This window comes from Xiphias gladius, chromosome 6 (genome assembly GCF_016859285.1).
Source record: "Xiphias gladius isolate SHS-SW01 ecotype Sanya breed wild chromosome 6, ASM1685928v1, whole genome shotgun sequence".
Taxonomy (NCBI): Eukaryota; Metazoa; Chordata; class Actinopteri; order Istiophoriformes; family Xiphiidae; genus Xiphias; species Xiphias gladius.
The window spans coordinates 6,777,260-6,799,924 of record NC_053405.1 but is presented as its reverse complement, the minus strand read 5'-3'; the positions used below and the strand labels follow the sequence as shown (position 1 = coordinate 6,799,924).

General features: G+C 40.9%; 1 protein-coding gene across 2 annotated transcripts in view; it reads right to left on the bottom strand.

Moving 5' to 3' along the window:
- Positions 1–22,665, bottom strand: part of LOC120790732 (ephrin type-B receptor 1-like) — an 82,632-nt gene that overhangs the window by 42,192 nt on the left and 17,775 nt on the right. For both annotated transcript variants that reach the window (XM_040128554.1, XM_040128553.1), the window contains exons 2-5: positions 11,399–11,463; positions 10,480–10,770; positions 9,412–9,630; positions 9,112–9,292 (exon numbers count right to left, since the gene is read on the bottom strand). In XM_040128554.1, the coding sequence (XP_039984488.1) occupies positions 9,112–9,292; positions 9,412–9,630; positions 10,480–10,770; positions 11,399–11,455 (748 nt within the window). In that variant the 5' untranslated portion in view covers positions 11,456–11,463. The remainder of the gene's footprint in view (positions 1–9,111; positions 9,293–9,411; positions 9,631–10,479; positions 10,771–11,398; positions 11,464–22,665) is intronic.

Sequence of the window (22,665 nt, the reverse complement as noted above, 5' to 3'; positions counted from 1 at the left end):
AGAATCAGTGTGGACTGGCTGTATCTGTAGTCCTTGAAGAAGCTAGTCATTTGTGAAAACAAGGTGATAAATACTTCATACAGCCCACAGGAAACTGTAGGCTGTATGAAGACCATCCCAACAGCCATCTGAAGATGGCAAGTATTGTATTCGTCCCTACATAGCCTCACATTTCCTAAAGAGTTGCACCCATTTTAAAAGGAATTACACATGCCTGAGCCTTTGTAATTACGTAACCTGACTTATGCACATCGTTAGAAAATAACCTTACAAACTTTCCAAGATCTTGCACGCATCTAGCTAGTCTGTTATGACTCAGCCTAGTGCATGGCTTCCCAGTTCATCCACTGGAACCGGTCAGTACGGTCTGAAACAATGGCTTCCTAGAGAAGCATGGGCTGCGTACAGTCAGTGCAATCCCGCAAAATACTGTATAGATAATTCAAATCAGATCTCACTCATCACCATGATTGTACTCCCTAAGAACCGCCTGATCACACCAACCCTCTCTCCATATTATCATACAAATACAGCAACTACTTTCTGATGTCAAAGATACACACATCATCACCCTTTTTTCCCCCCAGCTGGTCTAGCAAAAGCAGTGCTGCATTTTTAATTTTTTGACATGCATTTTTAATCACAACAAAGCTCGACCTTTGCCTGGACATGATGTCATAGACCAGGATCATGGTGTTACTGTTTGGGTTCAATGCACAGTCTGTATATATTTTACTGGCTCTTTGAACAAAATATTCGCGTAATGTTAGCAGTAGTGCTGCTGAATGACAGCATGTCTCTGCTGCCTCAAAGATATATGGAGCTTTGTAAAGCCTGCCCAACTGTGTGTGTTTCTTAGGAATATGTTTTTTTTTAATAAAAATTCATGTAACCTTTATTTTACTGGGATGGACCTTTGAGATCAGAGTTTATTCATCTTCTTTTGAAAAGTGTTTGTCAAAATGGCATCACAGCTTGCAAAAGATGAGCAGCACAATTGAAAAAATATAGTACAGCACCAGAGAAGCTGCAATCACTTTCTAGTTTGAAAAATTTGGAGTTCGACCCAGGGAAGGCCCAGCAATTGTTCATCCCATCAGGTACAGAAACAGTTCGTTTTCATGTGTCAGGGGACAGTACTTCTCAATTAATTGTTAATTGTATAAATATCAGAGGAATTTTGATAGTAGCTCGCGTTAGCCATTGAGTGTTTCCACGCTGGTCAGCGATTGAACCCTTCAGAGCTTCCATTTTTTTTGCAGAAACAGTGCTAACGCAGCACTACTACGGCTGGCTGTGAGACAGCCAGCGAGTATTGAGTGTATGTGACAGCTGTACTATAAAAGAGTCTTACATCTAGTTTGAAGCTGAAAAGAAAAAAGGTCCCAGCAGATTGACTTAAAAAAAAAAAAAGAAAAGAAACATATCACATGTGAAGTACGTTTTATCCCAAAAGCATGCCTGTTTTAATTCACATATAGGATTTCATAAGTGCCCTTTTGTGAGGGCAAACACACTCTGAATTATGATTATAAGTTAAGAAAAAAAGACGGACAGGGAAGAGAGGTGTGAAATGAGAAATGAAAAGCTCTGCCAAAAGACTGAGGAAAACCAAATGAGGTTTTTTCATTTTACTGTTTTCCAGTTTTGATTTATCTTCAGCACTTTTCCTTCCTCCGCTGTAACGAATGCTTACTGTTGCTGTTAGACCAAAATGCAAATGCCACATAGATTTATGGCGGGAGACAGAGGAGGATTGCACAAGCAGGTTTTTTAAGGAGTCCGTACTAACTGGAGTCCAAACGATGACATGAATGCAATGAAGGAAGTAAATGAGACGAAGTGCGAGAAAGTTAAGAGCCCCGTGTGTCACTTAATCAAATGTTGAAGGGTTTAAGGGTCAGACAGATTTTGTTCGAGAGAAAAAGAGATAGGAAGAAGGAAACCAGTGTTACTGTAAAAAGAAGCAGATAAAGACACAAAAAAAAACTTGAGAGAAACAGAGGAGAAGACCATAAATGGAAGTGAAACAATGAAACTGCTCTTTCTATTCGTTCTGCTCAATATCATTGTATTTCTCCGGTACTGTTTTATTGTGTTCACTCCCCTGAAGTGTTGTATTGTTATTTCTTGGTTTTGCTGATGCTTGTTGTTCTAACATAATTTACATCGGACAACACTGTTCTTTGCCTCCATGTTTCATTGCATATTACATTGTACATGAGCCACAGGGCTTAAAGAAACTACTCAGACGTTTTGAAGCGTACGTCCTATCATACTGCGGGACTCGATTAAGTTTGTGTTAAATTCAAAGGAGATTTTATACATTGCTGTCCCTAGCATGGAGTAAACGTTTCACCACTTAAAAATCAATGTAACATCGGTAAAACTGATCACTCCTTCGGTCTGAGTGCCTTCCCATTATTGTGTGGTGTGGAGGAGGTTGGTGAGCCCCAATTTCTCTGAGTAGACCAGTTTTATTGGTTGTTTGAATGTATTTGATAATGGTGATATAGGAGTTCTTAAAAAAGGTGGTGCAAAGAGTAAATAATGACACAAAAATGTCTGTGTTTGATTGCAAAGGCCTGGCAGTTGAACAGGATGCAAACCCCTAAATCAGGGAAGGGACGTATGGTTGAGATCTTCATTGTGTAATAAAGAAAATTCTGATATCAGTAACATCATTATTATAGCAGAAACAAATAGTAGATTAATCAGTTCACTGATTAAGAGAAATTTGATTAATTTGTTAATTAAAATTAGTATTTTGATAATTCATTTGAGTCTAGTTTCCAGGAAAAATACCAAACATTAATTGATTTCAGCTTCTTAAATATGATGATTACATGTTTTCCTTTGTCTCACATCATACTTTACGGAATATCTTAGGGTTCTGGACCGTTGGTTGGACAGAACGAGCGAATATGGAATATGTCACCTTAGGCTCTGGGAAATCGTGTCCGGCATTTTCACATTTCACATCCACATTTTATAGACAAAACAAGTCATTGATTCAAAGTGATCTCAGACACTTGGACCTCACTGTACATAATGGATCATGCATTGGACCCCACTCTTTTTGTGCAAAATCCCGTGTAAAATAATCAAATTGACTGGTGTTGATTGGTGACGGTGCTTTGCTAGTAAATACCAAAGGATCGCTAAGTTTTCCAGTCCATTGAAGTATAGTCTGAGTCCAGTGACCAAAGCCAGTCAGGGGGCATAATCAGAAAAGCTTTGTAGGGTGCATTCTAGGAAGTCCAGTGAGGATAATTTCAGCACTGGTTCTCCCCTAGCCCACTACCATCTCAACTTAGAACTGGTTTGAGAGACACCCTAAAGATGGAGGCATCACAACAAACTAGTTAATAATGGGTTGTCTGGCGATGTTGGAAGGCAAAAGTGCATATAGCTGTTCCGTATGGCCACACTCAAAGGCGGAGTGAAAAGCCGCCCCTTCGTAGTGTCTAGGTCACAGGTTGTCACTTGTTAGTTCTGACTGACTGTCAGTCTCAAAACCTGGGGTCTTACGGAATATGAGCCTACCAGAGGGCAGACGCCAGGTAAGGTGGAGAGCAGAGATATGGACGCTTCGGTGGGACGTGCTGCAGAAGAACGCACAGGGCGCCTGAAAAATTTGTGTTCGTTTTCGTGTGTGTGTTATTTGTTAACCTAAATGACCAGGCAGTCCAGTGTGTGACCTATGGGGAAGGAGTTTTGGGTGAGGCCTCCTTTCTTGATGGTGACAACCAAGGCATTTTTTTGTATGTATGGCGAATGAATGATAGAGCCAGCAGGTTTAGTGCTAATAAAAATCACCTAGACCTAAAAACTAATAATTTTTACAAGTACCACTGTGCCTGTGTCGTGACAATAGAGAGGTCCAGGCGTGACGAAATGTGCAATTGTGGACAGTGCCACATGTTCAGCCCAAAGCAACTTCCTCACCTCTGCACGCCTGGCTAATCCTTTCGGTTTCAGTGAGCTACAGAAATTGTAGGACACAGCCCCCAACTCCAGACAGATGGGTTGGGTGAGATTTTTTTAGGCGCTGTTCGACCATCTGACAAGCACTATAGATGGCGCATACTGACACTTTAAGACTGAAAACCTGTGAGGCTGTAGCTTAGAGGGGTTAAGACGCTGGACCCCAGGCGTTGACCTTTGTTGCAGATCTATCTCCCTCATTTCTTGTCACATCTCTCCCGTCTGTTAAAATACATTTAAAAAAAAAAAAAAAGAAAAATACCCCCAACATACTTAAGGAGTGTAAGAAGACTTAAAAAGAGCAGAAAGCTACGAAAGGCAAGGCAGCATTAAAGGCTCCGGTGGGTCTTTACATCCAACTGGATCAAAGAGGTTTAAACAGAATGACCAACTAAGTAAGCAATGAGTCAACCAATGCTGCTTCCCTTAGAGTCTGTTGCAGAGCATACGTTCGACTTGAATGTAATATCCGTTATGCTTTCTCACACATTCAAATTCTCTTCAGCTACGGTTTTGCCCAAGTTTTTTTCTCCGTCTCCATTTGTCAGACACTTTTCTTCCTTTCTCTGTCTGTCTGCGTCAGTCGTCCTCTCTGCTAGTTTCTTCATATCCACACATCCACCCGTCTTTGCAGTCGTGCGTGCTGGTGGACTTGTGTCTGTGTTTATGTGTTTGTTTGTGTCTTGAATAGGCAGATAGACATCTGGCTTGTCAAGGTCATTTATTCAACAACCTTGCTCATACACATGGGGTGTGTCACCATGGCAACAAGTCTTGCTCTCTCTCTCTCTCTCTCTAGTCTTTACCTCTAGATACCTCTCTGCATAGTTATCTCTCTCTCTTTCTGTGTTCAGCCGTCGAAGGATTTCAAACTGCTAACCTTGCAAATGCATGTTAATGTTGTTAGTGTGTGGCGGGGTCTGTGCCCACACTTGTACAGTCAGTTGTGTGTAATATTTTTATAGGAGGAATAGATCGAAGTATAGACTTGGCAATACTGGCCTTAAAAAACTAGGAATAAAAATCCTGTACGAGACACAACAATCCATTAATGTAATAAAGATCTCACTGTACTTTGTCAATTTAATCATACACATGCATTAACAATCAATTTTATTGTTAATGCGTGTGTATGATCCTTGTGACACACGGGGAGCATTTTGAATAAAAGTTCATGGAAGCTGCTATATCCCTGGGAAAGTTAGGTAGTATAGATTTTTTTTTTTTACTGTAATTCTCGTAGGGATATGAACCTAATTTGGTGTGGATAGGTTTACAAAACTGAAAGCGGTTTCGAGGAAGTATTTAAGAAACTCGGAGAGCAAAACAATCGATCATGCAAATGGTACAAATCTTAGAACAGATGAGGAGACAACAAGAAAAACAAAATGCAAAAGAGAGGAGAGAGACATGTTAAGTTAAAAAGAGGCAAAGAGAGAGAGAAAAAAATATTCCTCTGTTTCCCTCTGTGCCTTTAGCCAGCTGTGTGGAGTCATGCAACGACCATGTGGATGACAATTGCCTAAAGTTGGCATACAGGCTCAGTGATCAATTATTAAAAACTTGCATGAGTGTGTGTGTGTGTGTGTGTGTGTGTGTGTGTGTGTGTGTGTGTGTGTGTGTGTGTGTCAAAGCCTGCAGGTTTTAAAAACTCTTACAGCATTGTTGGGGTCCACAGCAGGGGTAGTTTGTGTGTTTGATGGTAGTTTGATGGTAGTGTAGTGTGGTGCATTTGAAGTAAGGGTGTTTTGAATATTTGTTTACTTTACACACACACACACACACACACACACACACACACACACACACACACACACACACACACACACACACACACACAATACTTTGATGTTGAGCCAGTTTTGCCGGATGGTTTGCTCAATATGCTGGTTTGGTGCAAAATAAACACCATCTATGTGGACTCTCAGACACACACACACACACACACACACACACACACACACACACACACACACACACACACACAAACACTCACAAACACATTCTTGTTTTACTACATTTGTGGGGACCCGTCATTGCCATAATGCATTCCATAGCCCCTTACCCTAACCTTAACCTTCACAATTGAATGCCTAACCCCAACCCTGAACTTAATCCTTACCTAAACGTAATTCTAACCTGAGGCCTAAAACTGAGTCTTAACCCTCAAACATCTATTTAAAATTGTGGGGTCCAACACTTTGGTCCCCACAAAGCTGTTGGACCCCACAAGCACAGTGCACTCCAGGGTTTTTTTTTTACCCCCCCCACACACACACACACACACACACACGCACACAAATAGACAACCATCTGTTCTATTAGTGAGTCCAGTTACCAGCCAAGTTGTTATCAGCTGATTGGCAGCAGGGAACACCAGAAAGCTGCCAGCTCAGTGGGGACAGACAGGACATGCTCTACAAAAGCTCTGAGTAAAGCACGACGCAGGTATATGTTGACATAGCACCACAGAAGCTGTCAAGTCATGTCGACAGAGTCTGTTTTCTGTCTTCACATTCCAACCGACATTTTGCCATCCAAGAGTCTCACCGAGTTATGAGTTATGCCTCTGAATGAGGATTTGACTCAAATATTCATTTGGATTTGACTGAATCCAGTCTGACCTTCTAGTAGGGATGGGCATTAAAAACAATATAAACACTGGTTGCAAGACACATTTTCTTCAATGAGAAAATTAGAAAAACTACAGTATAATGTCACCAAGTTACATTGGATGACAACATACTAATAACCCAATCCCGACACAGAAACAAACGTAACAAATCACGTGGCAGTCTTTTATGAACGCACAGCCCTCTTCCAAAAGATTGCCACAGCAGGGTTGATCAAGTTAGCTAAACACACCGCATGCTATCGTTGTTGGATAATTGAATGGCAGAGAACAGCTTTTTTTCCATATCAGCACATAAAGCAAAAGTATCCTCGTAAAAAGCTGCTTTGGATAAACATGGTAGCAAGAGGTCATTGGTGTGGAGATAGTTTAGCTACTTAAAGTCCTGTTTGGCCTCCCAGTGGGGGAGACAGTGTCAGAAGGGGCTAGGCTAACGTTATTTAAAGACTGACATGAAATGGACGGGCCGTGTACACTGTTAACAAAGAGGAATCCTATGCTGGCAAACATTTAAAATTCCCAGAACCGAGTTAATCACCTGAAGCACCGCCATCTGTAAATGCACACAGCAATGTGACAGACCCCTCCCTAGGAACGTGCAGCGAGGCTCTGGGAGAAACACTCCCCGTAACACGCTGCAATATTACTTTGTGTTTTCCCTGTCGTTATTACACCAATCACGCTCCTGCTTTTTGACTGGCAATAGACATGGTGCTTTTAACTGATGACTGTAACTGACCCAAAATATTTAAAAGTGTGGGATTTTAAAAGTTTTATTCTCACAGGATTGAAGATTTTTGCTCATTTTTGTGTAATTTATTTATTTAAATAGCGCTCATTCAATTTTATTGGTCAATTTCAGCTTCTCCTATTAGGGAGTTTAAAGCCCAAGAGATTCCTAAACTAAACAGAGACAGTGACTTAATTTATATTGTGGTAAATATTAATACCGAGTGATATGAAAACTTAATAGTAATAATTTCAAATTCCACCTTAGTTTCTTCTGCAGCGGCAGGCCACGTTAATGTAATCCTGTCAGACATAATCACTGTCTCCCATGAATCACGCCTGGCTTATTTACTACACACTCAAATATCACATAAAGTTTTTGTATGCAAAGCAACACTGTCACCAAAGGCTAAAGCTACCATTTCAGTCAGTGCATTTAATGTATTTCACCAGAGTCAGATAGAATATTATTCATCAGTCTACTCTGCAATCTCTATCTGCTTTATCTCTTGGTTGTTTGTTTTTTTAAACCTTTCTGCCCTTGGTTTGTTCTCTTTTTTACTTTCTTACCAGTCCATTCCTCCAGAGGGTTCTACTGTTTTTCTTTCTTTCTTTCTTTCTTTCTTTCTTTCTTTCTGTCTTTCTTTCTCTGATGCTCCTCTGTCTCTCTGACAGTCTCTGACAGCCCAGGACTAATTTGCAGTAGACTAATCTGGCTGGAACACGCTAAACTAATTAACATGGGATGAAGCGGCCTCACTTATCATTTCACCATATGTACATACATCACACGCACACATTCTCACACGCCCATACACACAGACACACACACACTCACATACACACACAAAATGGCTAAGCCTCTCCAGGGGGAACAAGAAATGATGAATACTACTTTAGAGAGGAAGTGGGGAAGGAGGCCAGATATAAAAAGGAAGGAAAAGAGGTAGAGATACATGGAAAATTGAGGGGAAGAGAAGCTATTTCTTTGCCATGCTCACCGAAGTCTACTTCTACTAATATTAACATATGGAACATTGTGGGCTGCACCCTTAGGCAAAAAGGGATCTGAAAATGTACACATGCATGTGATTATTCAGCTAGGACTGCCAGAAATAACATACTGTTCTCTCCAGGATACAATAAACGTTTGCGTTTTCTATAGAATTGACTCAGCACAGAGTAGTCTGGCAGTGATGTTGTTTCGTAGACCAAGTCAGGATTCAAGTACGGCAGATTTCTAACGGCAAATAACACACGAGTTATTCAAAAGATAATCTGCTTACCAGATTTAAACCACATACATCTAAACTCAAAACCAAGGCTGTAGTCGTTTCTTTCATTCTAGCATGCTTGGTGATACCCTTTTGGTTGCTGATACAGTGATCGCAGTTGTATTTTCATGGTTTAATATGGTTTTATTTGTAACGTCAACTCTTGTATGTTTGTTGTATGCTCACTGGGATGTTGCCTGCTGAAATAGCACGGTTACTACGGTCGACTGTTAGAAGCATGCTTACTGAACAATGATTTTGCTGTGATGCTGGTTTGTTATACCTTGCTACAAGATAATATGACTTTTGCAGTGTATGCAGTGTTTGCTAGTGGCGAGGTCATTAAAAAAGTAACTGATTCAGTCCACACGCCGCCACCACCTCAAATGTTCTGAGGTGCAGTACAGAATTCACACCTGTTTTCATTTTCCCTTGATTTTTCACGAGCACAGTTTGTATGAGCACAGCCTCATTAATATACAGATTTACCTCGACACACGTTGCCATTGTCTGGTTCATAACCCGCCTTGCAGCTGCAGCTGCCGATGGGAACCATCCACTCCCCATCTCCGTTACAGTAGAGCTTTATGGGCACGTCCACTTCCTCAGCGTTGGGAATGCAGCTTCCTCTGGCAATGACTAATGAGGTGGACTCTGCTCCAGTCAGAGTCTGCACAAAAGCAGAGTCAGTTTGAAGGGTCTGTTAACATGTTTATATGTTATGATAAAAGCTCTATCAAAGTCTGATGGAAACAGCACCACGGTTTTTCTTTTAGTTAGGGTCCATACCTCTGGGAAAAAAGCGAAGTTCTGCACTACGCTGGGGCATTTCTTGTAGAATACTCTGACAGCCAGAAGGGACATGCAAGCGCCAAGATCCTGAAAGGCCAAGTGGAAGCCTCTGCCTTTGGAGAGCGGGCCAAAACTCCGAACCTCTGTGTTCACCTTCATTAGTCTTCCCCCAAAATCGACCTGGGAGAAACTCTCATCTGCTGCGATGGTGTCCACCTGGTGGAGACACAAAGACAGAGGAGAACAAAAAAGGCAAAAGAAAGCATGAGGGGAAAATATTAATAAATGAACTGAATGGTTAAGTTATTTTGTCCCTGTTCTTTCCAGAATGGTAAACTTTGGGTGTATTTTAGATTCCCCTAATAATTCTTGAACCTGCTGTATAATACTGGATAAATGCACCATTTCATTTTGTTATGGTGGAATTTAGTCATAATTTTGCTGTTTCCCCAATGAACCCCGATGATGGCAGCGGAGGTTGGACAATTGGATGGGCGACGCAGCTTTACTGAAAAAAAAAAAAAAAAAAAGTATCAACTTTGTATCAGTGAGGTGTGGCTTCTGGATTTCATTTTGCTGCTGTCCTGTGAAAATCATGTATTTCTGACAACTTTTCATGAGCTAAGAAATACAAAAACCCTACAAAACACTTTTGGACAATTTCATTTTTCAGATAATCCAATGGGTTTATTTAGCTAACAAAGTGGGAGAACGTTCTCAACCCAAGTTTGGAGATAGTTTAATGCATAATGAATCTGCACAGAATATCAGCCTTCTGGCCTGCATTTTCTCCATAGCAGCAACTGATGAGATTCAGGGTACTCTTGTACTTGGCACTGCTATTTAGCATACCAAAGACATACACAAAAAAAAAATCTGAATCCATTCTGAACCCTTGGCATAACATAGCTCAAGAACATCAGTGTCTTTGTGCTGAGCAATATTAAGATTATCATTAAAATTTTACTTTGAAATGTTAATTTACAGTGAGACATTACTGCCAGAACCAGCAGCTCTTCACACTTTGCTGCTCTATTCAAAGGCTGTAGTTTCTGGATCCATTACCTTGAGAAAAGGTGCATTAGCCCAGTACTCCACCCCTTTGATGCCCTCTGACATGGTTCTGTCGGCCTCCAGGTAGTAGAGGTTGAACGTCTCTTTGCAGGAGCCCAGGACACTGGGGATGGAGGCACAGTCACGTACGGTGAAGCGGATCTCCACGTAGATGCGTTGTGCTGCCCGCCGGTCGATGTAAGTTGTGAGGAGCCAGTTGTTCTGGCTGGGCTCAAAGACGTTGCAAACCTGGTACGTCCTGATGGTGTTGAGGTTCTCATCATAGCCGCTCACCTCCTCCCACTAGGGAATGTGTATGTTTGAGGAGAGGGCAGCGGGTATGGATGAGAGGGGAGGAAACAAAGGGGAGACGAGAGGCTAAAATGATTAATGGGTTTACCAGGACCTGACACAAATGAAACTCTCTCTTCCCATCGCTCCCATTTCTTCTCTCTCTCCCACTCCTCTCCCTCATTCCATCTTTTTCTTCTCCTCTACTTTGTTCTGTGCTGCATGGGGACAACCCCATTCATCATAATTAGAGCCGCTCATCTCAAACACACACACACACACACACACACACAGAAGAGGCCATTGTAACGGGCTAGTTGCCAAGCCACCATTTAAAAACACCAAGGAGCTCAAGAAAGTGGCTGGAAGACCCTATACTAGCTTATTCAACTCTATTGTATTTAATTTATTCTATTCATGTGTCTGTTGTGAACTGTTGTGTGCCACACCTCTCTGATCTATCGGAATCCCTTCTATTCTGCATCAGTAGCGGTTAATTGGTGTCACCTTGCCACTGTAATTAAGATTTTGACAGATTTGTTAATGGAGCACTGTAAAGCTTACTCACACTGCTTTTCCCAAGGGTACACACACACACACCTACACACATGTACAGTACACTTTTGCACATTGTTCTTACTCCATTAGCAGGGAACGATATCCAGCCAAGCTCAGCTGTCGCTGTCCTTGTATCCATCACTGTCTCTGTCAGACAAAAAGAGAGACAGGCCAGGGTGAGAGAGGTGAAAAGAGGAAGCTGCGGGGAGAGGACAGGTGAGTTTAATTAACAGTCAGCTCAGAAACCAACTTTAGCACTGTACAGTGATGCGTGTCATTCGTATTCATAAAATCCCACTTTACGCCTGTTGTGCAAGGCTTCTCCCTTTCTTCTTTCCCCATGCCTCGCGATAAAAGAGATACAGTAAGTAGCCAGAAATAAACCAGACCTCTGATTATGCTTATAGAGTATAAACAAAAGTAACAAAGATGTGAAAAGATATGAAACAATGACAAGAAAAGGTAATCCAGTTAGAAATAAAGTCATCACTGTGTACCCTTTTTCTTTTTTTTAACATTGGAATGACAGATAGGCTGATATTTATGTTCAAAGCAGATTTCCAGCCTACCAGCTGTCCCACTGAACAGTGTCACCTGTGAACATAGGACCCTATCACATTCTACAGTATATCATTAAATAGTGAAATGTAGCTGAAATGCCCGGTCTATCCTGGAAACAGGTCATCAAGCACTTTGGGAATAAGACCGCAGTTAGCAACAGAGAGCAGTTAGCAACATTAGCAGTTAACAGAAAGAAGTCAGCCACAGAAAACAATTACCAGCAGCAATGCCTTAAAGACCCAGTGAAGTAACAAGGGTTAATGGTACATTCCCCCAGTGCTGGCAGATAACGAAGACAAGGAAAAACACCTGTAATTACAACCTAGGAGTGCTATTCCAAGGTAGTTAGCCTTGTGCTAACCTAGAGCTAACCTTGTCGTCGTGTCAGATAAACAGCCTAAATTAGCTACGTCGGGTGTGTTACGTATTTGTAGCAGGTCATTACCAAGTGAAACAGACACAAATTGTAGAGCTCCTATAAAGTAAGCCGAATGGATTGTACTAGTGTTAATTATGGATTTTATTTTTACGTCATTGCCAAAGATGAGGCATTTGCAGCCCTTCTGCCAGCAATGTGTTGACACGTCTGTTGGTCTTTTCGAGTGGGAGATATCGTCGGTGTCAGAAATTCCTAATATCTCAGACTCGGGATTACAAGTCGGAGGCCGGCGTTGATGGATTCTCCCACTCGGCTGCTCGTAGATATGCCGTGAAGGCAACAGTTTTCAACAAAGAGCAGAACATGTAGGCTTACCGGTGGCTAGTTATCTAGCTCAATAACAAGACACAACGTGTAAATAAAAAAAGCTTCGGAGTTACCAGAAGGCACATTCCTTCTTTTTAGGCCATGGCTAGCCGCCTCCCCTCAACTTTATGTACCTGCACCAAGCTAAAAACTGTCCTGTATCTGTCTGTCCACTGAAAACACAGATGAAAATTGATACTAAGGCTCCCATCCAACTCCTTTTAGAACAGCAAATAGTTAAGACAAACAACTAAATTGTCAAAGTAACATAGAATTAGTGGGATTATTAACTGGGGTTGACGATATGGCAATGTGTACCATGACAAAATAGAAATTTGGCAACCATCAGACATTTTTCTTTTCTGTTAATAACCTGAAAGCTAACCTTTTCACATTTCTAGGTGTATAGGCCATTGTGGGCAATGTTGCACTGCTATGTTGGCCACTGCTATCTGGCAATACTGGATTTTTAAATGACTTTTGCATAAGTACTTCGATTTGTCGGGGATTTAACTTCCTGGATTTGCAGAAAACAGATATTTCTGTCTAGTTATTTTATCCATAAACAATTAAGTTGATTTTCCAGAAAATGTTGTATATGACAGTATAATTGATACTGTGCTATAAAACTGAACATACTCAGGTATATGTTTACATATGTAGAGCTGTGTTTACATAGAGGCCCTAGATCAAAGGTCCTCAGAGGGTGCCTCACAGTTTGGAAAAGGAAGTTAATGCTTTGTGACTGAAACCATATGTTAGTGACAGTTTTTAGGAAAACAAAGAGTCGGTGGTCAAGACTGATTTTCGGAGTGGTTCACGAGCAGATCTGCAGATGCTTGATTTGACGCTGTGCTTCTTTGTAATAAACCTTTATATGCAATCAAGACGGCGTCAGCGGAGTCTCCTTCATCCTCTTCACATCATCAACACCATCTAATAAACTACAATACCATGAAAGATGATTTTATATACTGCACTTACATTACTAAATTTCAAATTGTAGTTCCTTAAACCATTCATAACTGAAATAGGCAGGCTAATCACATTGTATGTCACTTAATGAGTTACTGCCCAATGTTGCCAGTTAGCATAAATTAATAGATAATTACATACAGGATAAATCAGTCAACAGCAGCAATAGCAATTAAATAGACAACTCCGTTATGTGAATGTGTGTAGGTAGAACGCAGCTGATCTGGGTGCCACAACTGACTCCGTGCCCCCACCTGAACCTACACTATCAGCTCCCTCTGCTATAGTAATCTCACACACCAACCTGACACACTGATTAAATCACACCTGGGTGACACACTGACACAGTTCTGCACATCACAAACCTAATCACACCCTCTCAGATGGCAACAAAGGTGTGCGAAAGATGAGAAGTATATGACAACTCAACAACAAAGCTACATGACAGCAAGAGCCCAGATGACAACATTCATTGTAAAACATGTCACTTCATATTATAGCTCCTACTGTATTAATGGTGAAATAATACTACGTGAGCAGCCCTAAGAACTATTTCCAGCGTCTTTATGTCTGGTGTGTGCAAAGCCTGACAGGTGGGGAAATCGAGAAGTGAGAGCTATTCAATAAGTGAAATAAATTAATTGCATTGACATGTCCAAGCATGTTAATGTTGGTATAGTTCAGTGAGTGGAATGAAAACGACATGTTATAAAAAATTTGGGACGGTAGGGTTATGGAAAACACTTATTTTTCACTACTGCTAGTAGCAGTAGTAGTGCAGACAGTGGATCAAACATTCAGTCAGATAAAAATCTTAAAATGTGGACAAAATGCTACTTCCCCTCGGACTAAAGCTTGTTAGAAGAAACAAACTATTTGTCCACCACCTTGTGGTCATGCAAATTGAGCTAATTTGAGATCAACTTATTCAAAAAATAGAAACTGCTCAGTAGTAAATAGTGTTTGAATCACAACAAGGGCTAAAAAAAAAAAACAAAATAAAAAAACAGATACAATTTTCCCTTTTTTTGTTTCAGGTTTGTGGGTCTATCATCAACTCCTGCGTGATTCAGCAGCATTAAATGACGCCGGTGCTCCCTTAAATGCACTTTTTATGACCATCACTTCGCTCAAGCAGGTCCCTTAGTTCTACTGTGTTACTCGTGGGTGGACGTAACTACCGTACGCAAAATCAACAGCGACACAAGGCAGCAGGCGGACACGCTGAGACACTTGAGCCGACATAAGGTGGCATGCTGACAATACAGCCCTTAACATACAGCCCTTTGTAATAAAACATGGTGAGAGGGTTCAATGACATCACACCACGAGACAGCCGCGGGCAAACAACCTCCCCTTGATTCTTGACATGCTCTCCTACTCCTGCACTTTTTCAAAGTGTCACCCTGCCTCTCATTATCTGCTCTCCTCCTCCTAACACCCTCCCCACCTTCACCCTCTCCTTCACTCTACCTCCCTGTCTTTTATTCCCCCCCCCCTCCTCTACCTTGGGTGCTTCTTTTTTTGTCAGCAAGCTAGTCTAATTACAGCAGAACCCAGTTTTTTAGCTCTCCCTCGGGAGTGAAGGTCGTTTGGGAAAATGAAATGCTCGTCGTGCAAAAATGTACTCGACTATCAAAATCTTGGACCAAAGCTTTTTTCAAACAGTGACAGTTGTCACTATCCAATTTGTAGCCTCGCAGCATTTATTGGCATGTTTAACAACAAAGATTTTCAAAAGCTGATCCACAGCGGAATATGGACCCAGTTTATTTCTACCTTGCATATTTTCTTTCTGTTCAGATGTCTTTGAGCTTTTGGGTAAAAAGAGAGGCAAAAAAGAAAAAATGGTAATAAAATCCACAGTGTTGACAGGTGAGATGTTGGAATAGCTCGTGTAGTCTCACATGCTATACCTTCCAGCAAAGTCTCGCAAGAAGGGATTTGATTCGGGGCTTTGCTTAAAAAAATAGAACAATGGCTGTGAACTGTCGAACTCCACCGTACCGCCCTCCTTCTGCTTCCAAACAGGGTGTTAAGGCATACTCTCTGGCAAGGTTGGCAAACAATAAACAGACTTGACTTGGAATTTTTTAAGTATTGAAAACTGACTGCATCATCATACCCAGAAACTCTTGGGTGACCCCGGTGATTCATCCTTTCATCTTATTACATCACAAGCACGGCTTGAGCATTGTAATCAAGTGCAGGGAGAGGGATGTGGCTGTAAACATTAATATTGAATTAAAATTATAAGACCAAATCTCTTCTTTGTAATATATCCAACTTATTTTTCCTTTAAATGAAACTCTACCAAATGGCTGATCATCTTTCTCCCTTCATTACAGCTGCAACTAACGTTACTAACTCAAAAGAATTTTCTCAAATATCAATTAATTGGTTAGTCTATCAAATGTCAGAAAATAATGAAAATCCCCTTTAAAATGACCCAAAGCCAGATCTGACATCCTCGAGCTGCTTATTATGTAAACTAACAGTTCAAAACCTGTCATACATGACGATTTGGATGGAAATATAATAATAATTGTTTCAGCTCTTCTTCAGCTCTTCTCTTTATACGTATATTTTCAGACATTTCCGGTCCACGAGTAAGAACATAACCAAACCATATCAGCGAAAATACATCCTCACTTTAGGAGGAAGAAGTCTAATCAGAACAAAACCAGTCATGTAGCTGAGGGTCTCTGCTGGGCTTATTAGAGTGTATCTACTCATCAGTCTAATTAACAGCACACGGCGCACACCTCTCTGTGCATAATAGGGTATACTCTCCGATCAGTCTAATTACTTTTGACATATTGGAGGCTGTGATCGCAACGAGCCCGCCTCCCCCACAGTAGCACACCTTCTCAACCAATGCAACACCACTGAACGAAGTCAAAGTGATTTTATGGCAGAGGAAACAGCAGGTAAATCCGTGCGACACTGTAGCAGTCAAAGGGGCCGTTAAAGCCTTGTTGTGGCCCATAAGGGGGAAATAAAAGTATTTCCATCACAGGCGCCAAATTAGAAGTAATTTTACTGTTTCTATGCCTTCTTGTCTTTTTCCCTCTCTTTATGAGTCCTCGTGTCTATGTGTGTGTGATGTGTAAGTACCAGTGGTCAAATACCAAGTGAGGTCGGTTCATCTTATGCTAATTAGCCAAGTGTGTTCTAACAGGATTAGTCTGCTGCTCAAAGACTGCAAATTAGTACTTTTGTTATATGTCTGTGAATGTGTGTGTGTGTGTGTGTGTGTGTGTGTGTGTGTGTGTGTGTGTGTGTGTGTGTGTGTGTGTGTGTGTGTGTGTGTGTGTGTGTATATATACTGTATGTGCGTATGCCTCTGAGGAAAAAAAGAAAGAAAGTACGCCTGAGAGCATCATACTCTGGTTAAGGAAGCCACATTAAAATGACACGCGGGCATGCACATACACACGAGCCATACAAACACTAAAAGCCCTCCTGGAGTGAAAGATGTCATACCGCCCGCAGAGACAGTCGTTTACCAATCAGGCATTGGAGTGGAATGACACAGCATCACGGAAGGACAACTCGGCACACACTCTCAGACGCAGATGCGCACTGGCACAAATCAAAAATACATGGGCTATACAGGTACGTGTGTACACTCTCATACACACACAAAAACACAAACTCTGCAGGACTCATGCAGAGCAGCCTTTCATTTACTCCAACCTCACATGCCCCCAAAATCAATTATGGAGACAATTATCAGGCAGGACAAACTGGAAATCTAGAGCAAACCATTCCACACATGAAACCTGGGTGAACATTGACTTCACCACACGAAACTGTGTCATTAAATTTAAAGTGGCAATCTCGAAGGTTTCAGTCCTGGTTGATGTGGCCACAGCTGTAGCTACTGGTGTTAACAGCAAATGTGGTTTAATATTACAGGTCACAGATTTCTTGGGGCAGCAAAACAAACTACTGTAGCTTTAATATAGAAGTCAGGCAATAATTGGCCGTTTTCAATCATTCAGTGAGCAACCTTGATCGGATTTTATGCTGCGCACGGTGTGAGTCTGCCAACAGCAGGGCACCGTGAAGGGAATGGTTACCAGGCTGAGATGTTGGACGTGTGCAGCCTGTCACCTGCAGCTCGTCATCTAACAGCTCACTGTGGCTGCTCCTCTTTGTTTCATTACTCCCTGCAACACTTCAAACTGATCCGCTGTCCAAAAATTGCCAAAAATGACTGTTGTCTTGTTTTGTAGATGCATTTCATTTCTATATGATATTAGCATGTGCTAAGTCTACTGGCCAACACATTGCATTTCCTGTGACTTCATAAGAAAAGTCAACTCATGTTTCGCCAATTAAAAATACTTTTAATACAAAATCTGCAGGAAATATGAAGTCTGCATCAGCAGTAACTTCTCATACATTTTATCAAGAATGTCGCCACAGACACCCAGTTCCCTGATACTGCAAATACATAAATATTGACAGTACTTGCATCAGTGAGCCGGAGGCTCAGTCACCACTGTGTTACCTCATTCAGCGAACGTTACTTAATATATATAACACATATATATTGAAATGAAAATCTTCGAAATTGCTACTATAAACCATAAATGGCTTGGATTACTAGAAGAAAAGAATGAAAGGAGGCGTATCTTTAGTGAGCAATGGAGGAAGTATTCAGATGTTATACTTACTAAAGTATTACTAAAGTAGCAATACTAAAGCTCCAGTACAAGTAAAAGACCTGCATTCAAAATTTTACTTAAGTGAAAGTACATAAGTACATAAGCTCGTTAGGGTGGGGCCAATTTTAATTACAGTAAACGTAATAATGTCAGCTTTATATCATTGTAAACTGAATATGTTTGAGTTTTGGACTTTTGGTCGGACGAAACAAAACATCTGAAGTCCTTGGATTGGAGAACAGTGATTTTTTTTTTTCCCCTAACATTTTATAGATCAAAAAAAAAAATCAATAGATTAATCAATAATAATATCAATTACTGCAGTAATCTTTAACTAGGGATTGTAATTTATACGTTATCGTGTCATTGTTTGTTGTTGTTTAGTTGGGTTGTTTTTATTTTATTTAAAATGTTAATGTGAAGAGTAACAAGTAACTACAGCTGTCAGATAAATAAAGTGGAGTAACGAGGACATTATTTCCCTCTGCAATGTAGTAGAGTGGAAGAAGAAATTAGCACCAAATAGACAAATTCAAGTAAAGTACAAGTACCTCATATTTGTACTGTACAGTACAGTACTTGAGTAAATGTACATAGATCACCACTGTATTAATGTTAACAAATTTCGGCTCATCAAAATTATTTTTACTGTATTAAACCCACAGGAGCTCCAGTGGACTCAGTATTATATTCTGGTGTCTCAAAACTGCTCTCATCTGCACACAGTAACCTTAAGCCACACTTAGCTGCAAATAAAGTGTATAGACAGCCAATTATTTACACATTCAATATCAATCTGAGGTACTGGCTAATGGACTGACCCTGCTATCTTAAAAAGGATACCTACTGTTGTTTATTTCTCTGTTAAAGAAATTTGATAAAAAATCAAACGTCACGCACCAGCCATAGTGTTTCTTTAACTGTTAGGTTTTATTAACTGAAATGTTCAATTCTTGATCTAATATACATCCCGTGCTAAGTTAAGATAGCCGCTGTTTATCTTAGCTGCAAAACGAAGAGGCAGTCATGGGCCTGTCTGGAAAAAATACAATTCTTAGAAAAGTATTTATTTGAAGGAGAATAGCAGCAGATTAGTATTGCACCTCCACAAAGTTAAGAGACTCACAAGAGACAGATTTATATTTAAAAAAAAAAAAATAATGGCACAAAATGGAAGCCGCATTGGCTGCAATATCCAGAGTTTTAGTTCCTACATTTCCCACAATGCAACCAAAAGTGCTTTAAATTTGTGCTTTAAATTTGTTGTCTCCAAGCCAAGATAATACTGATGACATGACACGACTTAACAAAGCTATGTTGCTCTAGAATATATAACTGTTTTCTGTTTAGAAGTACTCCCCCATTACAAGTACACACTTATACCTGAAGCTCAGATGTGAGTTTAACTTCATTATACCATAATATTGTAGAAAATGTGTCTAAAGATCCATAACAACCAATGTCAAACTAACCAGTGTGTTTCTGTCTTTATTGTTGAGCTGCTAGGTCCATGAAATTAATATTTTTGTTTGTTATATGCATCATCCACTATATTTTTCCATGGTACAGTGGGCTCTGTGACTAGTCCATTAAACGTCGGACCTCAAATGCTGCATTTAAGCTTCTACCGATGACATCTGAAAGAAGCATGGAGTCAGCATTACAACTGTTGGTCCCTCATCCTCCGCTAACTTCCCCTGCAAATGCTGGTATTAATTTCCCTCTTGACTTCTCCTCTGTGTGCTGCACAAAATAAATGAGATACCTCGGGTTCTCGGTCCCAGTGCATTAATAGCTAAGTTCTGGTTTATTTGTTTTCACACATCGTAGGGACTGCGATACTTGGGCATGCCACCATGTGCACTAGTTTTGGGAAGGGCCTTCCACCAGCCTGACCGTATATGTAGATCCTGAACACACCAAGCTATTAGTTAAACTTTTGGGCAAATTAAGAGGTCGTTCAGATAATAAACCTTACCCAAAAATGCTTTCATATTCATTGACCTCTTCTTCTGCATATATCTCATTGACTTGAAGAAATGTGTTGAATCTTGTGTGTGTGTGTCAAAAGCACATTCTTGATGATAAAATATGACTATGTCAAAGTTCCACTTTAGATTTCTGAATTGCTCTTTGTGGAGTTAGCTTTTGCTCTCCGGTTCCTTAGCTGCAAATTTAGGTGCTACGCCTCTTAAAGGAATTTTGGTCTCAGCTACTGTCAGCTCCGCTCCTATTTTTGCACATTTAAACTCCTTTTACCAAGAGAGGTGAATCAAGAAACCCCAATCTCGGCTTAAATAGATATACAATGGCACACAGATCATTCTGAATAGAGCAGTTCAGGTGAATACATTAAGGTATTAGATAGCAGTGTTACAGTAAAACAGGAGAAATTGATTTGAAGAAAGTGTTAGAAGAATGTACATAAATTATGCCAATTATCCCATGCTTTGCTATTTCTCTCTTATTATCTGCACCCTTGAGAGTTCTGCACAAGGAGGTACTGCAGCTGCAAGACAGTTACCCCGATAAAGATAAGATATATTCCCTCTTCCCTTGTTTTTGTTCCTTGACCCGTCCCTGAGACGGGTAGGAGGCATCCTGCTCCTCAGATGAGATTGTGTAGCTATGCCAACATACGAACCACCCTATGGAAATAAAAGAGCAAGGTAGACGGCTGAGAAACTCAGAGCGGGTTGGAGATTGTAACTGAGCACTCTCTGTCCGTTCTCCTTGCAAGTATTTAACCTCACCACTCTGTGTCCTGCCTCATTTCTGTGCTTATATCTGTTTTAGGTTGTTTGAACCTGACATTAACTTGGTCCTTCGAGCCGGATCCCAACACACCCGAGGACTCCTGCAGGCGGAGCGGAACACCAGTTAAGACCGTGGCCACGGCAGGCTGTGCTTAAAAGGGCTCGGCCTAAAAAAGACCCTTTCCGGGACTGGGCTTCAGCTCGCCAGTTGGAGTCTAAGGGTTGACGGGAATCCAAGAGGAGGACTACGGTTTGGTGAGTGTTATTTTCATTAAAAAAGGAGTGAAAGGAAAACACTGTGGTAGACTGTTAGAGAACGCGTGAGGGCGGGTCTCAGAGAAACGGTAAAGAGTACACTGGTAGTACGGCTTTAGGCGTTAAACAAAACCCTGTGAATCCTAGGCACTGACAGGTAAAAGAGGGACGGCGGAGTCCGATAAATTCCGTAATAAAACAGTGACCACAGTTGTTTTTCAAAAAGAAGGGGAGTGAATGGATAGAGTATACCACTAGGTATTCTCTATCATGAAATAAGATTGAGAGCCAAATAACAAACTGTTGTGGAAGCACTAGGCAAGAATCCTTCGCCTCCTTGGAGGTAGAAGCTTGAGGATTACCACAACAGGATTTCTGTTATCTCAATTTAAGAAATATCAGTCGTAGAATACCCTAGGTGTTGAAAGACTGATCCAAAACATTAAAATGGGAAAAGGACACAGTAAGCAGAGTCCGCGAGAAGCCTTAACATGTAAAGACTGGAAATATGTTGAAAAACACGACCACCAATATACCAAACATCTCGATAAATGGATAAAAAAATTTGACTACGATGGAAGCCTGAATACAAAGATTACAGTCTTACAAGAGAAAAAGACGCACAAGATGATAAAAATCGTATGAAAAAATTAGGCTTTGAGGATACAGAATGCTGGCTAAAAATAGCAAAAAGCAGAGAACAGGGCCAGAGAAAAAAGAGAGAGGAAGAACAGAGAGAAAAAGAGAGAAAAGAAAAGTTGCAAGAGCAACAAAAGGGAAAAGAACAGGAAACTATGTTTCACAGAAAAGAAGATGATGAGCGTGTAGTGGTAAAAAGGAGGCAGATGCCACAAAGGGCAGAGAAAGAGGAGGGAGCTAGTGGAGGACATGCACACGCACCAAAAAAGACACCCACTGAAGACATAAAGCAAAAACTTTACCCTGACATACCAGAGGAACCTCCTCTACCGGAGTATAGCACTGAACCGAGACACACGAGGTCACAAAAAGGACCCAGCGTGTCATGGTCTAAAAAATTAGGAAAACTATTTTCCCCACCTCCGTCAGCACCCCCCTCATTTGAGACTATAGATGAATATCCAATGATAGAAGTTCCAAACCCACTAATGGGCCAAGACGATCAGATGCCCACAATGTTAGTGTATCGTACATGGACAGCAGATGACATAAAGAAAGCTGTACAAGGTCTCACCCCACATAGAGAAGACATAACTCAGTTCATAGAAGATTTTAATGACCTGAGACAATCATACCATCTCAATGGTAATGAGGTCCAGCAGGTGTGGATGACTGCCATGGGCAGTGACTGGCACCATGTGAGGGGAGATTGGAACCCTAGAAATAATCAGGGACGTCCCCT